General features: G+C 36.4%; 1 protein-coding gene across 1 annotated transcript; it reads left to right on the top strand.

Moving 5' to 3' along the window:
* Positions 1 to 299: 299 nt before the first annotated feature.
* LOC107571496 (gamma-aminobutyric acid receptor subunit alpha-4-like) lies at positions 300 to 13,688 on the top strand. The gene is made up of 3 exons (XM_016257811.1): positions 300 to 322; positions 8,552 to 8,814; positions 12,769 to 13,688. Exons 2-3 carry the CDS (start codon positions 8,572 to 8,574, stop codon positions 13,297 to 13,299), a joined length of 774 nt encoding a protein of 257 aa, XP_016113297.1. The 5' UTR covers positions 300 to 322; positions 8,552 to 8,571; the 3' UTR covers positions 13,300 to 13,688.
* The last annotated feature ends 7,264 nt before the right edge of the window (positions 13,689 to 20,952 follow it).

Genomic DNA, 20,952 nt, shown 5'->3' with positions numbered 1-20,952 from the left:
CTAGTGTATTCTGGAAGGATACTGGCTTCCAAATGGCTCCATTACTGATTGTTTTTTTTCTACCTTTGTCAGCACAATGTAGTTTGAAATTAGTTTGGGAGTGTTTCATAAAAGGGTTTGCTTTGTTTTTTGTCAACCCAGAACGTTTAAGATAGAAAAATGGGTCAAGATCAGAAATAGTCAAAGTTATGATGTCAAGAGCCATGATGACATTATCATATGAAGACCAATATTTGCATATCCGTGCCATACACTTCAAAATAATTATTTTCTAAGTCGTCAAAATTAAGGCTTAAAACAAGACCATATATCTGCCAGCGGGGTAAGAAAAAGAATCTTGTTTACCCTTTGAATTTAGTTAATTTTTTACCCCATTTTTTTCTTCTTCTTATATATTTTAAGTAAATATATCTTGATTTAAGAATGTTTAGATAATAGATATTTGTACTGGAAAACAAAAGTCAAAAATACTTAGGAAGAAATTGTTATTCATTTGTTTTGCGGTGTATACAGTACCTAATGTGCATAAGTGTCATAGAGGGCAAGTACATTTAGTCTTAAAGCTACAGTTGTCACGTGTTGGTTTCTGTTTAGTTCTTGTCTGTCAATATTTGGTTCGTTTCCTGCTCATTTAGTTAATCATCATTCATTTGTTTCCACCTGTGTTGTATTAATCATCTCGTTTGCTCCATAGTTGCCTGCCCTTTATAAGCCCTCAGTTTCTGTCATTTCCTTGTCTTGGATTAATGTTATTTTTCAATGGTTTACGTGGTTGATGCTAATTAAAAAGACTCATTTATGCCTTCGTTGTGCACAATTACTACAACCACAACCCCATGACCACAGTAGTGTGTTTAATTTGAAGAAAAAATTGTCATGAAAAGTGTAATTTTTTGAATGGTGAAAAACTTTTTTTTTTGCAACACTTGCTAAAAAAGAGAAGGGGGGCGGGGTTAAAAATGTAGAATACTATAATAATACTGTATTAATGATAGTAAATACTGTCATTATTTACTCATCTTTTACTATTTTCAAGTGTTTCAAACTCGTTTGACTTTCGTTCTTCTGTGGAACGCAAATTAAATTTAATGATATTATGAAAACATATTGTATGGTGAAAAGGTACTGTCAATCTCATAAAAGGGCAAAAACACTATAAAGTTGTCATTATGGGAGCTTTTTGTGTGGAACAGATGAAGTTTTAAATGATTATGGGCTGAAAATTTTGCCATCTGCCATAGCTCTCAAATCTCATTTGTGTTTTTGTTTATAATTAGCGATCAGTTATGAGACACGTGAGAACCAATGTTGTTTGGTGTCATTGACAAAATCTATCATGGCGCATCTTCAGAAGCCAAGCTCACAGAATACCATTTAAAAAAAAACATAGTATGGAATGACATGAGGGAGAGGAAATATTGACAGAATTGTCTTTTTCGGTAAACGTTTACTATAAATTTGTTACTTTTTCTGTTAGTTAGCAGCTGATTGAAGGTCGTGTCCTGCTTTGTAACCCTTTTTGTTTGTTCCATTATCCGTCTTTGCTCATTTCGGTGACAGAGCTCTCTCATTCTTCTCAGCCAGTCGCACAAGAGCACTAAAGCAAAGCTCTCACAGCACTGTGGACCCGGCCGTGCAAAACATATCCAGCACCCCTGGCTAAATGTAGCCTGTGATGTACCTATTGATCGTTCCAGATCTGTCTGCACGTGGGCGTTTGAGAGTGCGCTGTGATCGTGTGAAGTTTTCCAGAGAGTGTGTGGATTATTCTCCAGAGCTCTGAGCTCATCTTATAGGCAGTTTTACCATGGGTTTGATTTGGTTTGAACCCGAGTTCGATGCAAATCCCGCAGGTCTGAGAGCCACCGTGAGCACTAAGTAACTCAGGTGAAGATGTTAACTTCACTGTTTTATTCATGGTTTTGTCCTTTTGCTGTTACTAACAAAAATGAACATACATGGAACAACACTTGTGTTTGTCTACGGCAGGTGTGAGGAAAGAGATGCAAAGAATGCTGTTCACTAAAGGCATTTTCTGCAGAGACGAGCAGCTTTGAGACGTTTTATAATATAATAGGGTGCAAATATAGAGATCATGCCCAGGTCATGCTTCACCCCACATTTATTTATTTGTTTGATTTTTATTTACTTAGCTGCATTTAACAAATTTTTTTGTAATTATTTAAATATTTTAATACATTTATTTTTAATAAAATATGACTTTTTTTTTTTTTAAATATATTCGAATCATTTAAAATATTAAGAAAATGAAGCAGTATTGGATTCATGAGGTTATTATTTCTCAATATTTATGAAAATTAAACATTCCCCACAAATGTATACTACATCTATCATTGATGTTATAATTGTTATATATACAGTGGGTACGGAAAGTATTCAGACCCCCTTAAATTTTTCACTCTTTGTTATATTGCAGCCATTTGCTAAAATCATTTAAGTTAATTTTTTTTCCTCATTAATGTACACACAGCACCCCATATTGACAGAAAAACACAGAATTGTTGACATTTTTGCAGATTCATTAAAAAAGAAAAACTGAAATATCACATGGTCCTAAGTATTCAGACCCTTTGCTCAGTATTTAGTAGAAGCACCCTTTTGATCTAATACAGCCATGAGTCTTTTTGGGAAAGATGCAAGATGTTGTTTTTATTTTTCAATATTTGTATGACAATTAAACGCTCTCCACAAATTCTCATTTTAAATACTTTTTCGTAATTTCTAGATGATTTTCATTGCGGCAGTTTAGTTGTATTTTTACTGTATTACAGTATAAAAAGTACTGCAATACAGTGTTTTCATGAAAATCAACAAAAGCTGACTATCATGTATAATTTCTTTACACATTACATTAATGAGTATAAGATTGTTTGCATTACGATAATGAGAATTGAGGGCAAATGTGCTTAGTTGTCATGAAAACAAATAGAAATGGTCATTTAAAAAAAAAAAAAAAAAGTTATTTGAAACTTAAATTTTGAATTGAAATCTGACTCAGACATGTTCTTGACAGGTTTCATTTCAAGTGGAAAGAAAACAGCTGTCACACCAACCAACAAACAAATTAATAGTGTGAAAGCGCCTGTTTATGTCATTGTTTATTACTAACGTCTTGCAAACTCAATACAGAGAGAATATGTAGGAGAGCGTGTTTGTATTGTGTGCGGGGCTGGCTTGATGTGCGTTTTCTTATGTTTTATTAGCGTGTGCATGTGGGTGTATGGGTGAGTCGAGAGAGATTCTGTGTGTGTGGGGGAGGAGAAGGGATACTGGCTGCCTCCGTGATTTGTGTGTTGGTGTATATGTGTGACTCACGTCTGGCATGCTCACTGCTCTGTGGCAGGGTTTAGTTTCACTGAGAGAGAAACCTTCCAACTTAAGACATCCAGGTTAAGAGTGAATTCCTGACTCCCCCTGGTGGTTCCAAGTGTTATTGCTGGAGAAATCTACTCCTTTTGGATCTGACCTTTAACATTTATGTCAGGCCCACAGGATGACTAAATAAACCTAGAACATGGACCCCAAAAAAAAAAATAAAAAAATGCTTCGAGAGGTGTAAAAAAAAAAAAAGTGACGTGACATGTGGCCAAGTATGGTGACCCATACACCATTAGTGCTCTGCATTTATCCCATCCAAAGTGCACACACACAGCAGTGAACACACACCCGGAGCAGTGTGCAGCCATTTTTGCTGCGGTGCCCAGGGAGCAGTTGGGGGTTCAGTGCCTTGCTCAAGGGCACCTCAGTCGTGGTATTGAAGGTGGGAGAGAGAAGCTGTACATTCACTCCCCCCACCTACAATCCCTGCCGGTACGAGACTCGAACCCGCAACCTTTGGGTTACGAGTCCGACTCTAACCATTAGGCCACGACTTCCCCACAGAAGTTCTGAAGGCTGAACATTGTGTGGTGTATCATTAGGTGCGCAGGACAGTCCCCCCATTTTAAAAAAATGCACATGCGAATAATAAAATAAAAATTAAGAGGAAAATGTTTCCCCTACGTATTGTTGTGTGTGCCAGTTATTCCAAGAAAAATAAATAAATAAAATTAAAAAAAGGGCTCGCAACTGCCGAAATACTTTCTGACATCAAAAATCCCTTTATTTGTCAAGTCTTTTCACAGCCCAGGTATTATCATTTACGCTTTAAAAAAAATAAAGGTTTCAAAAGAGGATTTTTGCAGTGATGCCATAGAACAACCATTTTTGGTTCCCCAGAGGACCTTTTAATGATCCGTTAATATAGAAAACAATTTAATCCGTTTAATAGAAACTTTTTTCTTAGTGTGAAGAACATGTTAATCTAAAGAAACTTTGGTAACACTTTATTTTAGGATCGCTTAACTAGTTGCATGCATATTAGCCATTTATTAGTACTAATTAAGCACATTCTACATCTCTAATTCTACCCAATACCTAAACTTAAGTACTAATTATTAATAAGCAGCGAATTAGGAATTTATTGAGGGAAAAGTCAGTTAATCGTGAATAAGTGTTCCCTATTCTAAAGGGTTACTTTATAAACTTTTTCCGCTACAAATAACTTTTTGCGCAGTCAAGGTTTAATGGATGTTAAAGGTTCTTCATGCCATCAATACCAATAAAATTTCCTTTATTTTTAAGAGTGCATCGTGTTTCCCAGCTAACAAAAATATGTTTTAAGAACATTTTAATTATGTTCCCATTAAGTTTAAAAGCGTTATTTAGAAACTTCCAATTTTTTTAAAGGTTTTAAAAATGCTTTTCCTTGGTAAAGCAAACATTATGTGAATGTTACTTTTGAATGTTCTCTAAACATTCTCAGACAAGTAGTAACGTTAAAAAAAAAAAAAAAAGTTAGACGAATATCCAACTGAGACATTTCAGAAAAAAAAGCATTCCATGAACAATGTATAAATAAGTTGTGCTAATGTTTTGAGAGCATTACAGACCAGATAACTTTGAACAAATGTTCCATTACTGGATAAAGGTTTGAGAACTGAGCTCTGAGAAGCTTCCGTTTAGCTGGGTTTATGGAAACGCATCTGGTTATGGGTTTAAAATTGGTTGTGAATATCATTTCATGTTTACTTCAAAGGGATAGTCTTGCTAAAAATTAAAAGTCTGTCATCATTTACTCACCCTCATGTTTTTCCAAACCCATATGAGATTCTCTCTTCTGTTGAACACAAAAGACGATATTTTGAAGAATGTTGGTAACCAGACTGTTGCTAGTTGTAATGAGGATTCAGTGACGTTGGGATCCATGTGCAGCTTTATTAACAAACAGATTCAAAGTTCAATCAACAGTATACAAGTGCAACGTAGGCAAGGCAGAATCATAACCTGAGTCCATGCAAAGGGTCGAGGCAGGCGGCAGACCGAGAAGAGAACAAATCCAATAAAAATGCAAGGTCAAAGAGGCAGGCAGCGAACGATCAGATGGATCTAGACAATCCAGGTAGGCAGCAGGTAATCAAACAAAGTATAAACGCTCAAAAATGTCAGCAGTAGCCCGAAAAAAAAAAGAAAAAAAAACAAGACTTCGCAACGAGGGTATTGTAGGCACTGATTAAATAGTCATGATAACAATAAGCAACTGTGCATGTAATCAGTCTCAGGCATGGGGTGATGGGAAATGAAGTCCTTAAGAACAGTTAGTACTCCGGTGACGGTTCCCTTTGGTGGTGATCGGAGGGAGCCACAGAGGCTTGATTTGTGACACTAGTAGCCAGTGATTTTCATAGTAGGAAAAAAATCCTATGGAAGTCAATGGCTACCAGCAACTGTTTGGTGTCCACATTCTTCAAAATATCTTCTTTTGTGTTCAGTAGAAAAAAATAAACTCATATAGGTTTGGAATGACTAAAGCTAAGTAAATAATGACACAGTTTTAATTTTTGGGTGAACATTCCCTTTAAGTGGAAGATCTCTTCTTTAGAGTGGCTTTCTTTGAATTGTTCTTTCAATGTGTCTTATTGTGTCTTTATAACCCATTGCTTCTGTTAGCCTAATGTTATGGACTTTTGTGGTAAACTGATGGGGCACTAATAGTTTTGCTCATCAAATTGCCTTGATGTTAAACTCTCAGCAAATTACACTGTTGTACGGTGGTCAGTTTTAAAGCACTCCCGAGGAAAAGGGAATAAAGGCATGATCGCTAATGGACACTTATGGACTATTGGAGTGATTCTCAAACAGTGTGTTTTCATTTATGATTTGCAGTCAGAGGTGAAGCATTTTTACCTGGTTATAAGCAATAACGATTTTGAAACACACATTATGTACTATCATTTGGTAGAAATTACCATTAAAATGCAGTATGCTCATATCAATTCATCACAGACTACATTAATTATCAAAAGCACATCAAATAAAGTGGTTCACAGCCTCTCAAATCACCAATATTTCTCTTCCCCCTTTTCTCCCTCTCTGTCTTCTGCTCCTCATAACACACATTTTTATTTGTCGAGTAAGGATGGGGATCTTTACAGTGAATGTGAAAGTCTGAGCAGACGCAGGTTAACAGAGCTCATATGACTCAGTCGGTGTGCTCAGCACAGCAGGAACTGTACGTTCGACTTCATACACGTTACAAATAATCCAGCCTGGGAATTCACAACATATGCCATCAATACCAATAAAATTTCCTTTATTTTTAAGAGTGCATCGTGTTTCCCAGCTAACAAAAATATGTTTTAAGAACATTTTAATTATGTTCCCATTAAGTTTAAAAGCGTTATTTAGAAACTTCCAATTTTTTTAAAGGTTTTAAAAATGCTTTTCCTTGGTAAAGCAAACATTATGTGAATGTTACTTTTGAATGTTCTCTAAACATTCTCAGACAAGTAGTAACGTTAAAAAAAAAAAAAAAAGTTAGACGAATATCCAACTGAGACATTTCAGAAAAAAAAGCATTCCATGAACAATGTATAAATAAGTTGTGCTAATGTTTTGAGAGCATTACAGACCAGATAACTTTGAACAAATGTTCCATTACTGGATAAAGGTTTGAGAACTGAGCTCTGAGAAGCTTCCGTTTAGCTGGGTTTATGGAAACGCATCTGGTTATGGGTTTAAAATTGGTTGTGAATATCATTTCATGTTTACTTCAAAGGGATAGTCTTGCTAAAAATTAAAAGTCTGTCATCATTTACTCACCCTCATGTTTTTCCAAACCCATATGAGATTCTCTCTTCTGTTGAACACAAAAGACGATATTTTGAAGAATGTTGGTAACCAGACTGTTGCTAGTTGTAATGAGGATTCAGTGACGTTGGGATCCATGTGCAGCTTTATTAACAAACAGATTCAAAGTTCAATCAACAGTATACAAGTGCAACGTAGGCAAGGCAGAATCATAACCTGAGTCCATGCAAAGGGTCGAGGCAGGCGGCAGACCGAGAAGAGAACAAATCCAATAAAAATGCAAGGTCAAAGAGGCAGGCAGCGAACGATCAGATGGATCTAGACAATCCAGGTAGGCAGCAGGTAATCAAACAAAGTATAAACGCTCAAAAATGTCAGCAGTAGCCCGAAAAAAAAAAGAAAAAAAAACAAGACTTCGCAACGAGGGTATTGTAGGCACTGATTAAATAGTCATGATAACAATAAGCAACTGTGCATGTAATCAGTCTCAGGCATGGGGTGATGGGAAATGAAGTCCTTAAGAACAGTTAGTACTCCGGTGACGGTTCCCTTTGGTGGTGATCGGAGGGAGCCACAGAGGCTTGATTTGTGACACTAGTAGCCAGTGATTTTCATAGTAGGAAAAAAATCCTATGGAAGTCAATGGCTACCAGCAACTGTTTGGTGTCCACATTCTTCAAAATATCTTCTTTTGTGTTCAGTAGAAAAAAATAAACTCATATAGGTTTGGAATGACTAAAGCTAAGTAAATAATGACACAGTTTTAATTTTTGGGTGAACATTCCCTTTAAGTGGAAGATCTCTTCTTTAGAGTGGCTTTCTTTGAATTGTTCTTTCAATGTGTCTTATTGTGTCTTTATAACCCATTGCTTCTGTTAGCCTAATGTTATGGACTTTTGTGGTAAACTGATGGGGCACTAATAGTTTTGCTCATCAAATTGCCTTGATGTTAAACTCTCAGCAAATTACACTGTTGTACGGTGGTCAGTTTTAAAGCACTCCCGAGGAAAAGGGAATAAAGGCATGATCGCTAATGGACACTTATGGACTATTGGAGTGATTCTCAAACAGTGTGTTTTCATTTATGATTTGCAGTCAGAGGTGAAGCATTTTTACCTGGTTATAAGCAATAACGATTTTGAAACACACATTATGTACTATCATTTGGTAGAAATTACCATTAAAAAGCAGTATGCTCATATCAATTCATCACAGACTACATTAATTATCAAAAGCACATCAAATAAAGTGGTTCACATGTCATGAGTATGCATACATTCACACACTTTTTTATAATACACAACCATGAACACACATGCATTCTCAAACATGCACACTCGCAATTTAGTAACCTTTGTTACTAGTTATTGTCATTAATATTTTTAATGTGCTTTTCTCACAGGAATCACCACAGTTCTCACGATGACGACCCTCAGCATCAGTGCTCGGCACTCTCTGCCCAAGGTCTCGTACGCCACTGCCATGGATTGGTTCATTGCTGTGTGTTTCGCTTTCGTTTTCTCTGCTCTCATCGAGTTTGCGGCTGTGAACTACATCACCAATGTTCAGGCAGAGAGAGCCAAGAGAAAACAGGCCAAAGCCGCCACCGCAGCCAAGAGCTCCACGCCGTCAGGCAAAGCCAAAGACACAGAGGAGGTTCTACAGGTGAGATTATGTTACACACATTAAAGAGACTACATATACGTTATAAAACACGTAGTTCTGGCTTTAAAATTTGATGCAATGAGCCATGTCTGAAAGTGTGTGAAATGTTACGCTGTACATCAATTCAATTATTAATGTGCCACATTGCACAGTTCTCATGCTGCCTCTTGAGAGGTTCCTGCTTACATATAAGCTCAAAAGACATTTTCAATGGAAAACGTGGACATGTTGGCAAATTTCATTTTTATTATTAGTATTATTATTTTATTTTTTTTAAGCATTAAACACTGCCTTCAAATCCTCTCGAAAGGTTCCTGCTTGCTGGTACTTAAAGCATGAAATACATTTTAAGTAGAAAAAAAAGCAGGACTTGTTTTCAGGTCTGGTGCAACAAAATGTGCATTAGATGTGTAATTGATGCTTTATGTATATTATCATATGTTATTATATTATCTATGTTCAGTATTTTATGGCAAGTGTAATCAATATTTTTCATCAGCAGCACGCAAAATGCAAGCAAGCAAAATGTATTGTATTTCTTAAAATAAATATTAAAATAAAATCAATATTTTTCATTTTGCATAAAGACAATGAAATCTATTTCATAAGCCATTAATTAAGTAATGTATTTATATTTGCATTATTGTCATGACAAAGCACACTCTGCATGCAGGTTATCATTACTGTACAGCATACCTTTTTCTGTCATTTGATTTTTTTTTTTTATCATTCTCAGTGGTGATTCTCATTAGTTTTGACTAATATATCTTTTTTTATTTCTGTATTTATGTTTTTACAGTAATCAAGTTAATAGTACTTAAATAGAATTAATTTTATTTTCTTCCTTTGATTTTGGGATGAACTGCAGTTAACTTTTATTTATAACTTTTATTCAATTAACTTGATTTGTATTGATTAAAAAGTATGATGTGTAAAAGCAATATGCAAAAAAAAAGGTAAAGGGAGGGAGGAAGGAATAATAGCAAGTTAAGTCATTTGTTTTTGTATTTTCGTGTTTTTGCATTGAGTAAGATGACCATTCATAGCTAGAATTTCATCATGAGAGTTTTGCAAATTGAATGTTAGTTTAATTACAACCGATAGGACAGCACATTGGGAATATGCATGTGAGTTGTGGATTTAGTCTTTTGCTGGGATATTGTGCGTAAGCTGAGATGGCGGATTAGAAGTGGCACATGCTGACAGCTGTGAGACTTAGTGAAAGTATGTCTGTCAAACCGCTGACGTGATGTATTTCGGGCCTGTCTTTTATGTCGTTTATTTCTACAGGCTGTTAAAGATGTTAATGTACCTTGTCTAATGGTGGCTCTCTGTAAGCCTCTCAAATCACCAATATTTCTCTTCCCCCTTTTCTCCCTCTCTGTCTTCTGCTCCTCATAACACACATTCTTATTTGTCGAGTAAGGATGGGGATCTTTACAGTGAATGTGAAAGTCTGAGCAGACGCAGGTTAACAGAGCTCATATGACTCAGTCGGTGTGCTCAGCACAGCAGGTTCTGTACGTTTGACTTCATACACGTTACAAATAATCCAGCCTGGGAATTCACAACATTTTTTCAGTGCTCACATCCCTAATGTTCAGTGCTGCTTCATGATTTCATAGCTAGAGTTTTACAAACTACACTACTGCTCAAAAGTTTGTTTTTGAAAGAAGTCTCTTATGCTCACCAAGGCTGCATTTATTTAATCAAAAACGCAGTAAAATTTGTATTATTGTGAAATATTACTACAGTTTAAAAGAGACGTTTTCTATTTGAATATATTTTAAAATGTAATTTATTCCTGTGATGCAAAACTGAATTTTCAGCATCATTACTCTAGTCTTCAGTGTCATATGATTCTCCAGAAATCATTCTAATATTCTGATTTGCTGCTCAAGAAACAGTTCTTATTATTATGAATGTTGAAAACAGTTGTGCTACTTAATATTTTTGTGGAAATCATGATACACTACCATTCAAAAGTTTGGGGTCAAAACAATTTAATTAATTAATATTTCTATTTAGCAAGAATTCATTAAATTGCTCAAACGTGACAGTAAAGACATTTAAAAATGTTAAAAACATTTATATTTCAAATAAATGCCGTTCTTTTGAACTTTCTATTCTTTAAAGAATCCTGAAAAAATATATCAGTTTCAACAAAAATATGAATCTGCACAACTGTTTTCAACATTGATAATAAGAACCATTATTTATAATTGAGCGCCAATAATAATTGATAACAACTGAGCTCCAAATCAGCATATTAGAATGATTTATCAAGAATTATGTGATACTGAAGACTGGAGTTATGATGCTGAAATTTCAGTTTTGCAGCACAGGAATAAATTACATTTGAAAATACTAAATTGTACTAAATAGTTTTACTAAATGTAAATAATTCTTCACAATATTACTGTTTTTACTTTATTTTTTAGCAAAGAAATGCAGCCTTGCAGAGATAAGAGCCTTCTTTAAAAAAATATATTAAAAAAATTAATGAATAAAAAAAACATTTTAAAAAGAATTACTTTTGACTAATTTTAGTGGATTTTATATATATATATCAAAATGCATCACAGGAGACAGTGAGCACTAACATGTCTGAAGTGTCAGCACTGGAAAAATGTTATGCACTTTCAACCATGAATTCCCATCAGCCCTGCTGTAAAATCTCCTCCCTTAATATCATTGGGATCTGTTAGGTGATGGGACACACTCAAACACACACACACACACACACACACTGAGTGGACTCATCTCTATTGTCCTTGTTTATATGAAAAAAGCTGTTTATAGAATAGCTCCACCCTCCTCCTCCTCCATACACCCACAAAGAGCAAACCATCTGATCATAACAGCTCCTTACAGCCCTGAACGTTACTGCAAGTGTGACGTCTGATCAGCTGCGCATTACAAACACATGCTCACTGCATGGTGCACTTCATTTGGTTCCTGATATCTAGTTTAAAATGGTTTCAATGATGCATATTGTGTAAACAAAAATATTATTTATGTAAATAAATAGTTTTATTATTTTGGCTGCAATAAAATGGCTTCAAATGGGTTATGAATGTGTTTTGAACGGTTTGATTCAGAGGCTGTTGCAAGACTCTTTCGTGACTTCTCATTAAAAACGCAAATTTGGCAGCTCAGATATGCAATAGTGCCATCAAACACATTTAGAAAAGATTATTAAACCATAACTGGATTTTATATTACTTCATATTACAGAAGACAAAGTGTTTTTTGTAGCTCTGTTTGCTTTAAGGTTTTAAAGTTACTGTCAGTGTTCATTTTAAAGGAATAGCTCACCCCAAAATTAACTTTTTCTAAAAATGTACTCAACCTCAGACCATCCAAGATGTAGAGAAGTTTGTTTCTTCATAGGAACAGATTTGGAGAAATGTAGCATTACATCACTTGCTGACCAGTGCAGTGCAGTGAATGGGTGCCGTCAGAATGAGAGTCCAAACAGCTGATAAAAACATCACAATCAAGGAACCGTTGTTATGGATTATGAACTTGTATTTCGGCTAGAAGTGACGCCAGCGTTAAAACGCTGTACTGGAATCTTGTGGATTAGTGGTGGATTATTGTGATGTTTTTATCAGCTGTTTGGACTCTCATTCTGAAGGCACCCATTCACTGCAGAGGATCCATTGGTGAGCAAGTGATGTAATGCTACATTTCTCCAAATCTGTTCCAATGAAGAAACAAACTCACCTGCATCTTAGAAGACCTGAGGGTGAGTATATTTACAGCAAATTTACATTTTTGAGTGAACTATTTAAACTATGTAAATAATGAAAACCATGCTTTTTCAATAATTAACTCTATTCATTTCAACTTGAACAGCATTATACAGATAGTTAAAACAAAAATTATATTTGCTTTGCTGAGAATATCTGTTGTGCGTTATAGTTATTTTTTCTCCATTTTACCCAACAGCAAAACTCAGACACTAATGGCAACCTGCGGAAACGTGGCAATTCCAATGTTCAGTCTCAACCAGACTCCAAGAAAACCCAAAGAACCGAAACGTCTGGCAAGAGCGGAGCATCCACATCCAAACCAACCTTGACCAGCCAATCATCTTCCACCTCAGAGGGTACCACCAGTTTCTCCAGCCAATCACGTCTCAGCCCCAGTTCTGCCAGCCAATCAAATGCAGCCACTTCATCCTCTGCGTCCAAGAAAACACCGCCGGCCCCGCCCTCTACGCCAACAGTTCCCGAGAAACCATCGCCCAGTGCAACCGCAGGCTCCGCCCCTCTTCACCATCTCCTCGGGCCTAAATTAGAGAATATTAAAAAGAAGGAAACCAAGGCTGCACCTCAACCTGCCACTCCTCCAACAGGAGGAGCCAGCAAGATCGACGAATACGCACGTATTTTATTCCCAGTGTCCTTTGGGGCATTCAACATGGTGTACTGGGTGGTTTATTTGTCCAGAGACACCATGGAGGCAAAGGTAGGCTAACAAGAACAGGCTTGGATGTTTGTACCTTTTTTTCTACAACTTAGATGAAATAAAGAGCACTCTTAAGGATTACATCAACAAGCAATTCCAAGAAACTAAATTATATTACAGCAGACAAAACTGCACAAGCGCACAGAAGAGTGCACTTCTTTTTTTTTTTTTTTGGTAATCAAAAGGGCCATACGCAAGATTAAGCATGTGGATATATTATAATAAGTAAAAAATAATTAAATTAAAAAACAATCCAAGAAATCTCACAGGAATGAAATATAGACGTATCTGTCGTCTGTTTGAATAGCCATATTTCCAGTCTGTCCTTTTTATCACCGGACACACTGAAGAAGGAAAAATGCCACTGAATAGAAAAGCCAATACCAGGGTCGTTTAGTCTATAATAATAAAGATTATTATTATATATAACAAACTCACCTGCATCTTAGAAGACCTGAGGGTGAGTATATTTACAGCAAATTTACATTTTTGAGTGAACTATTTAAACTATGTAAATAATGAAAACCATGCTTTTTCAATAATTAACTCTATTCATTTCAACTTGAACAGCATTATACAGATAGTTAAAACAAAAATTATATTTGCTTTGCTGAGAATATCTGTTGTGCGTTATAGTTATTTTTTCTCCATTTTACCCAACAGCAAAACTCAGACACTAATGGCAACCTGCGGAAACGTGGCAATTCCAATGTTCAGTCTCAACCAGACTCCAAGAAAACCCAAAGAACCGAAACGTCTGGCAAGAGCGGAGCATCCACATCCAAACCAACCTTGACCAGCCAATCATCTTCCACCTCAGAGGGTACCACCAGTTTCTCCAGCCAATCACGTCTCAGCCCCAGATCTGCCAGCGAATCAAATGCAGCCACTTCATCCTCTGCGTCCAAGAAAACACCGCCGGCCCCGCCCTCTACGCCAACAGTTCCCGAGAAACCATCGCCCAGTGCAACCGCAGGCTCCGCCCCTCTTCACCATCTCCTCGGGCCTAAATTAGAGAATATTAGAATGAAGGAAGCCAAGGCTGCACCTCAACCTGTCGCTCCTCCGACCGGAGGAGCCAGCAAGATCGACGAATACGCACGTATTTTATTCCCAGTGTCCTTTGGGGCGTTCAACATGGTGTACTGGGTGGTTTACTTATCCAAAGACACCATGGAGGCAAAGGGAGGCTAACAAGAACAGGATTGGTTGTTTGCACCCTTTTTTCTACATCTCAAATGAAATAAAGAGCCCTCTTAAGGATTACGTCAACAAGCAATTCCAAGAAACGAAATTATATTACAGCAGACAAAGCGCACAGAAGAGATTATCTGGGTGAAATAATATTAAAACTTTTTTTTGTTGGTAATCAAAAGGGCCATACGCAAGATTAAGCATGTGGATATATTATAATAAGTAAAAAATAATTAAATTAAAAAACAATCCAAGAAATCTCACAGGAATGAAATATAGACGTATCTGTCGTCTGTTTGAATAGCCATATTTCCAGTCTGTCCTTTTTATCACCGGACACACTGAAGAAGGAAAAATGCCACTGAATAGAAAAGCCAATACCAGGGTCGTTTAGTCTATAATAATAAAGATTATTATTATATATAGAGAGAGAGAGACACTTCCGGTAAAAATCCTTCACTCAGAAAGCCGGAATTTTTGGAAACCCAACAGATCTGAACTGACCATGCGGATGTCTGCCAAGAAGATGTATTTCTGACATAATGCACAACTCATTTCTTTCAGTTGTGATGGAATCTAATTTTAAACCACATCATGGTGTATGTAAACTATCAGGCATGAATGGTATCTATCCTGTGTTCTCTCGCCGAGAGAAAATGTTGGAATGGATCGTGTCCTGATTGCATGTCTTTTATTTTTTAAAGAAACTATAAGAATTTTCGTCATTACAAATTAAGTCGTTAAAGCACAAATGATGATTTTTCTCTCTTTGTTTTGGAAGTTGAATGGCTTGTTTTTAGTTCAGTTCGATTTGGGTTTTGTTTTCATTATTGCAGTATTTTTCGTCTTATAGCTGATATTATCTGCTATAAAGAAGGAAGTGTGACATAGGGAAGGAGTTTCACCATTTGAAGCACACAGCATGTGCCGACGGGCCCCCTGGAGCCTGGTGCCGTGGCAACCGCACAGGGCCCAGATGGTTCTGGAGTCATTTAGAACAGTAAGAGGGTTAAACAGACTGATGTTGTCATACAAGAGCCAGAAGATGACGAAAACCTCCACCGCTCCACATAGGGCTGTTTTTGTATGTGTAAATTGGATTTTAACAGTGATTGGTTGAGGTCTTCGTTATCCACCAGTCGTTAGTTGTCACAAAAACAAAATCAGAGTAAAAGGAATATATCACTCAAAAATGGTGCCATGGAACAAGAAAAGAACATTTTTAGTAGACTGTTTGATGTCAAAGTCCAAAAATGACAAAAAAGTACTGTAAAAGTAGCCTTAATGACTTTGTGCGAGTTGTTGTCATTTTTTGCATTGTCATTTTTTGATAGATGTGAATCATATAAGATATGGAAGAAGAGTTCATCAACAAATAATTTACATTTTGTCTTGTTTATCAAACAAAGCTATTGTATGATTTTAGGAGACTGAATATAGAGGATTTATATATGAAAATAGTCATATGAACTACTTTTATAGTGCTTTTTTGTGCTTTTTGGAGCTTGACAGTCCAAAAAGGGGGGTTCTCAGCGATGCCATAGAAGAACAATTTCTGCTTCCCCAAAGAACTAGTGAAAGTTCTTAAACATTTGTCTAAGTGTGACAAACCCTTTAATACACCAAAGCACCTTTTTAGACTCCAAAAAGGTTCCTTGGATGTTAAAATGTTTCTTTTAAAACAACATTTTTCTTGTGACAAAACTTTTAATAGTTCTAAAGAACCTTTTTGCACTATATAGACCCTTTTGTGCATTCGAAAGGTTCCTTGGATGTTAAAAGTTCTTCATAGAACCATAGATCCCAACAAAGAACCTTTATTATTTATGATGTTCACTTATATACTGTGTGTGTGTGTGTATGAATATACATGAAGGGAAAAAAAAATCTCCCTTTGTGTTCCACAGAAGAAAGCAAATCATACAGGTTTGGAACAGCATGAAGGCGAGTTTATTTTTGGGTGAACTGTCCCTTTAAAGTTTGATTTATTTGACTCATGGAGTTTTGCTGTATAGTATAGGTGTGCTGGAGACTGCTGAACTGATTCTGTGATTTTTGGGGTGATCTTAGCAGACGGCTTTTAAATCCATCCCACTATTCTGTTAAAATATGACATAAAACATAGCATATATGGCACAACTTTGTTTGATTTAATTGAATCTATACAATTAATTAAACGAGTATTTGATTACTTAGAACAAATGTGCATGTGTATTCTTAGACTCGTGTCTACATACATGCATGCATGACTGTGGATGTGCTGGTATGCCTGTGTGCAAGTTAATATGATGCAGACAGTCTCACTGATTAGACTCAAATTTTGACTATCACTCCACATGTTAACGAAGCAGCACAGTTCATCTAATGAATCATTAACTTCTCTCCCTCTATCATGCTGTTTCCAACATAAATGAATAAGAAGGCTTTTCAATTTACTGATCAAAGAGAAAAAAAGAAAACCTAATTTAATAAGCATAATACTTACTACATACTGCTCATTATATACTGTATATTGCCTATTTTATTTAAAACAGTACAGACGCCCTAAAAGACAATGCATTATTTCTATTTTTTTTTTTTATAGTTTTCTCTAGGATTTCTAAGTGCAATATGCAGTATACATACACTACTGGTCAAAAATTTAGAATAATTATGTTTCTGAAAGAATTTTACACACGAATATTAAGAAATGTTTCTTCAACAGCAAATCAGCATATTAGAATGATTATTCATGTGACACTGAAGTAGTGATGCTGAAAATTCAGCTTTGTCATCACAGGAATAAAATACATTTTAAAATGTATTCAAATAGAAAAAAAAGTAATTTTTTTAAATTGCAATAATATTTCACAATATTACTGCTTTACTGTATTTTTTGATCAAATAAATACAGCCTTGGTGAACGTCTTTTAATTAATTAACATTTTTGACCAGTATTGTATATGGATGAATAATTTTTTTTTTAACAGCTCACGATTTCATTGTCATGCAACACGAGGGACAGGGAATGTCTATGTGTGCTTATTTAATGATATTTTAAAGATGCTGATCTAATACTTTAAGAAATAATGAGTGATTAGAAAATGAGAAAAATAAGTCACGATCTGAAGAAAGCAAGACAGAAACCAGATAATGCATCCTCAATATTTTGCATGGTTACGTAAGCAAAAGACATTTAGTTATCTCAGGGTTTGGCTAAAATATGATTATTTCATTGTGGGATACAGTATTAACACCTAGTTGTCTAATGGTTAGACGGAGACCTGGAGATGCCTACCAGCCACCCACTGTGAAATTTGGTGGAAGATCAGTGATGATCTGGGGGGTGACCCAGCAAGGCTGGAATCGGGCACATTCGTCTTTGTGAGGGTGCATGAATCAAGCCACGTACAAGGTTGTCCTGGACATGCTTCTTTCTGCTCTGACAATGTTCCTCAACTCTGAGGATTGGTTTTTCCAGCAGGACAATTCTCCATGCCACACAGCCAGGTCAATCAAACTGTGGATGGAGGACCACCAGATCAAGAGACCCTGTCTTGGCCAGCCCAATCTCCAGATCTGATCCCCATTGAAAACCTCTGGAATGTGATCAAGAGGAAGATGGATGGTCACAAGTCATCAAACAAAACCGAGCTGCTTGAATTTTTGCGCAAGGACTGGCATAAAGACACCCAACAGCAATGTGAAAGACGTGGAGAGCATGTGTCAGGGTCCTGCTCTGACCGTCATCTCTGTTCTGTCTTTGTTTAACATTTCCTTGTTTGTCTTGTGTCTGAGCACATGGCTTTGTCTTTGTTTATGTTGGCCATGTGCTCCTCTCGTCCTGCCCCCTTGTTTCCCTCTACCACGCCCCCTTGTTTAGTCCTAGTCTAGTCCTCGTTAACTTGATTGTGTCTACCTGTTCCTCATGTGTTCTGCTCCTTTATAGTGTGCCTCTTTCCTCATATCTTTGCTGGTTTGTTGCATTAGTTCATTGTGTGTAAGACAATTCCTTGTCAGACTACTTGTCATATTAGTAGTGTTAGCTTTTACTCGCCTAGTCAGTCTAGCTTTGCATTTAGTGCTCTTGAAGGTTATTAGGGTGTCTTTGCTTTTGTTATAATTTGCCTTTTGGTTCTTGTTTTATTTGCTCTCTGCATTTTTTTTTTCTTCTTCATTGTAGTCAGTGTGTTATTTTGCTGCTGCTTGTTCTCTCTTGTGGTCTTGTCGTGTTATATTTTGTGTTTGTTCCTGTTCTGTATCCTGAATCCCTCCTGGCTGCAGTTCAAGACCTGGCTATCTGACTGGACTGGTATCACTACAGCTCCAAGTATCAAGCCCTGGTTTCTCAAGCTGCTGCCTGGTATCCAGTGTTCTCATTGACTGGGGCTGCTCTATCTCCTTTACTCTCCAGCAAGACTTTGTTCAGGTCTGACCAAGGACCAGCAGACTGCCCTTTCCTACTGTTTGGACTCTCACATCATCCCATTCATTCCTTGTCTTGTCAATAAATCTCACTCTCTTGATCATTCTGCATCTGGGTCTCTCTCGTAAACTGCTGTGACAAAACCGTGACAGCATGTCAGAACTAATTTGTGTCTCATAATTTAGAATTGTCAATTTTTTTTTTCTTTTCTTATATTGTAATTGACTCCGTATCTCATAATTTTTACTTTTAATGTCATAATTATGATTTTTTTTTTCATGTCATAATTTAGACTTATGTCAGTTTTGATTTTCTGATTATGACTTCTGAAATAAAAGTCAGAATTATGACATAATTCTGACAATTGTCACGCCCCTGGATTGGTTTTACTGTGTTTTTCCTCCCCATGTGTTCCGTGTCACTCTTAATTAGTCATTCCATGCACCTGTGTTCCCTTGATTGCCCTGTGTTTATTAACCTCAGTCTGTGCTGTCTGTCTTTGTTGGAGATTGTACGTCTACTCCTGAGTCTCCTGTCTGCTCTGTTACCCCTTGGATTAATGGATTAAAAGTACTGTTGTGAGTTTACGCCTCGTCTCCTCGCTCCTTGCCTTAGGGAAGTGTGACATCTCATTTTGACTTTTAATGGCATAATTATGTCTCGTTGTATCATAATTTAGATTTATGGCATAGGTGCACTAAGTGATTTTTGCCAAACGATGTTGATATTTGAAAGCACCAAAACAAACACGCCCATACCCCAACAGGTCCTCGCCCCTACTTTGATAACTCCGCCCCACACGTATGCACACAACCCTGGCAGTGATGATGGCAGAACCAGAATATCAGAACAGATATTCAACAAAAGCCAACACAGAAAAGTTGTGTGAAAAATTATATCTAACTCCCCTATCAAGAAGAAACAAAGCAACCTCAGCATCCGATTCCAGGCCTTCCCGCTCCTTGAGTTTCTCCACTGCTGGCCAGCTGCTCCAATATTTACATGGGTCCAACATTTTGTCTGACCGTAACCCTTCTTTTTAATGGTTGTTCCTCTTGCTATCTATAGTCGATCTGCTAATATCCGTTGTGTGTACTCACTGAGCACTTTCTTCACCCTATCATTACTATACACGTTTTTCAAAAATCGCTTAGTGCACCTTTAAGTTAAAGTTAAACCTTATCTCATTATGACTTAGTATATCATAATTTCAACATTTTAATCTAATTTCTGACTTAGTATATCATAATTTTGACTTTTTCTCATAATTATGACTTAGTGTCTCATAACTTTCATAACTAGCTTAATTATTATTTACCAAATCATAATTTTTCCCAAAGCGACTCGACGCAGCTCGAGTTCCTGAAGGGGAAATGTCATTTAATAGGCTAAATTTAACATGAAATTGCTAAAGGCTGCATTTAAGTCCCGGCACGCTGTGCTTTTATAATTAATTATGACTTAGTGTCTCATAACTTTCATAACTAGCTTAATTATTATTTACCAAATCATAATTTTGTTTTATGTTGCAGATATAGGCTTCCATACTAAGCTAATACAGATATGTCATTTAATAGGCTAAATTTAACATGAAATTGCTAAAGGCTGCATTTAAGTCCCGGCACGCTGTGCTTTTATAATTTAAAAAAGTGCCAGCTCGCTGTGCTTTTATAATTAAAAAAAGTGCAGCATTTTCTGCTTTTATCTGCAATAAAAAACATTACTCGCATTGAAACATGATTTTATTTAGTAAATGTCATTTACACTAAAAGATATATATAGTGCCTGACATGTGAAATAGTTGACCTCTTGGGGAGCTGCAGTCATACAGTAGCTGGTAAACGGGTGTTTTGTGTCAATCGGCATCCAGCAGCAGAACTATACATTTAGAGAATATACATTAGATCTGTAAATGTATCAAGAAAATTAAACTGAATCATTATGCAAACATGACAGTACGGGCTAAAGTTGCACAGTTTATCCTACAGGTAAACCTGAAAGCATGTATTCTCACATAGGCCATGACAGCAATCTGGCTGTACATTTAGATGTTAAAGGGCTCC

Source organism: Sinocyclocheilus grahami, unplaced genomic scaffold (genome assembly GCF_001515645.1).
Source record: "Sinocyclocheilus grahami isolate Dianchi unplaced genomic scaffold, SAMN03320097.WGS_v1.1 scaffold1601.1, whole genome shotgun sequence".
NCBI lineage: Eukaryota > Metazoa > Chordata > Actinopteri > Cypriniformes > Cyprinidae > Sinocyclocheilus > Sinocyclocheilus grahami.
Note: the sequence above shows the minus strand (reverse complement) of the source record. Positions and strands in the feature narration are given on the sequence as shown.

Bases quoted from the DNA above. Each gene is read 5' to 3' on its own strand.
- LOC107571496 (XM_016257811.1), top strand. From the start codon at position 8,572: ATGACGACCCTCAGCATCAGTGCTCGGCACTCTCTGCCCAAGGTCTCG. The intron at 8,815-12,768 runs GTGAGATTATGT...TTTACCCAACAG, and splicing joins ACACAGAGGAGGTTCTACAG to CAAAACTCAGACACTAATGG.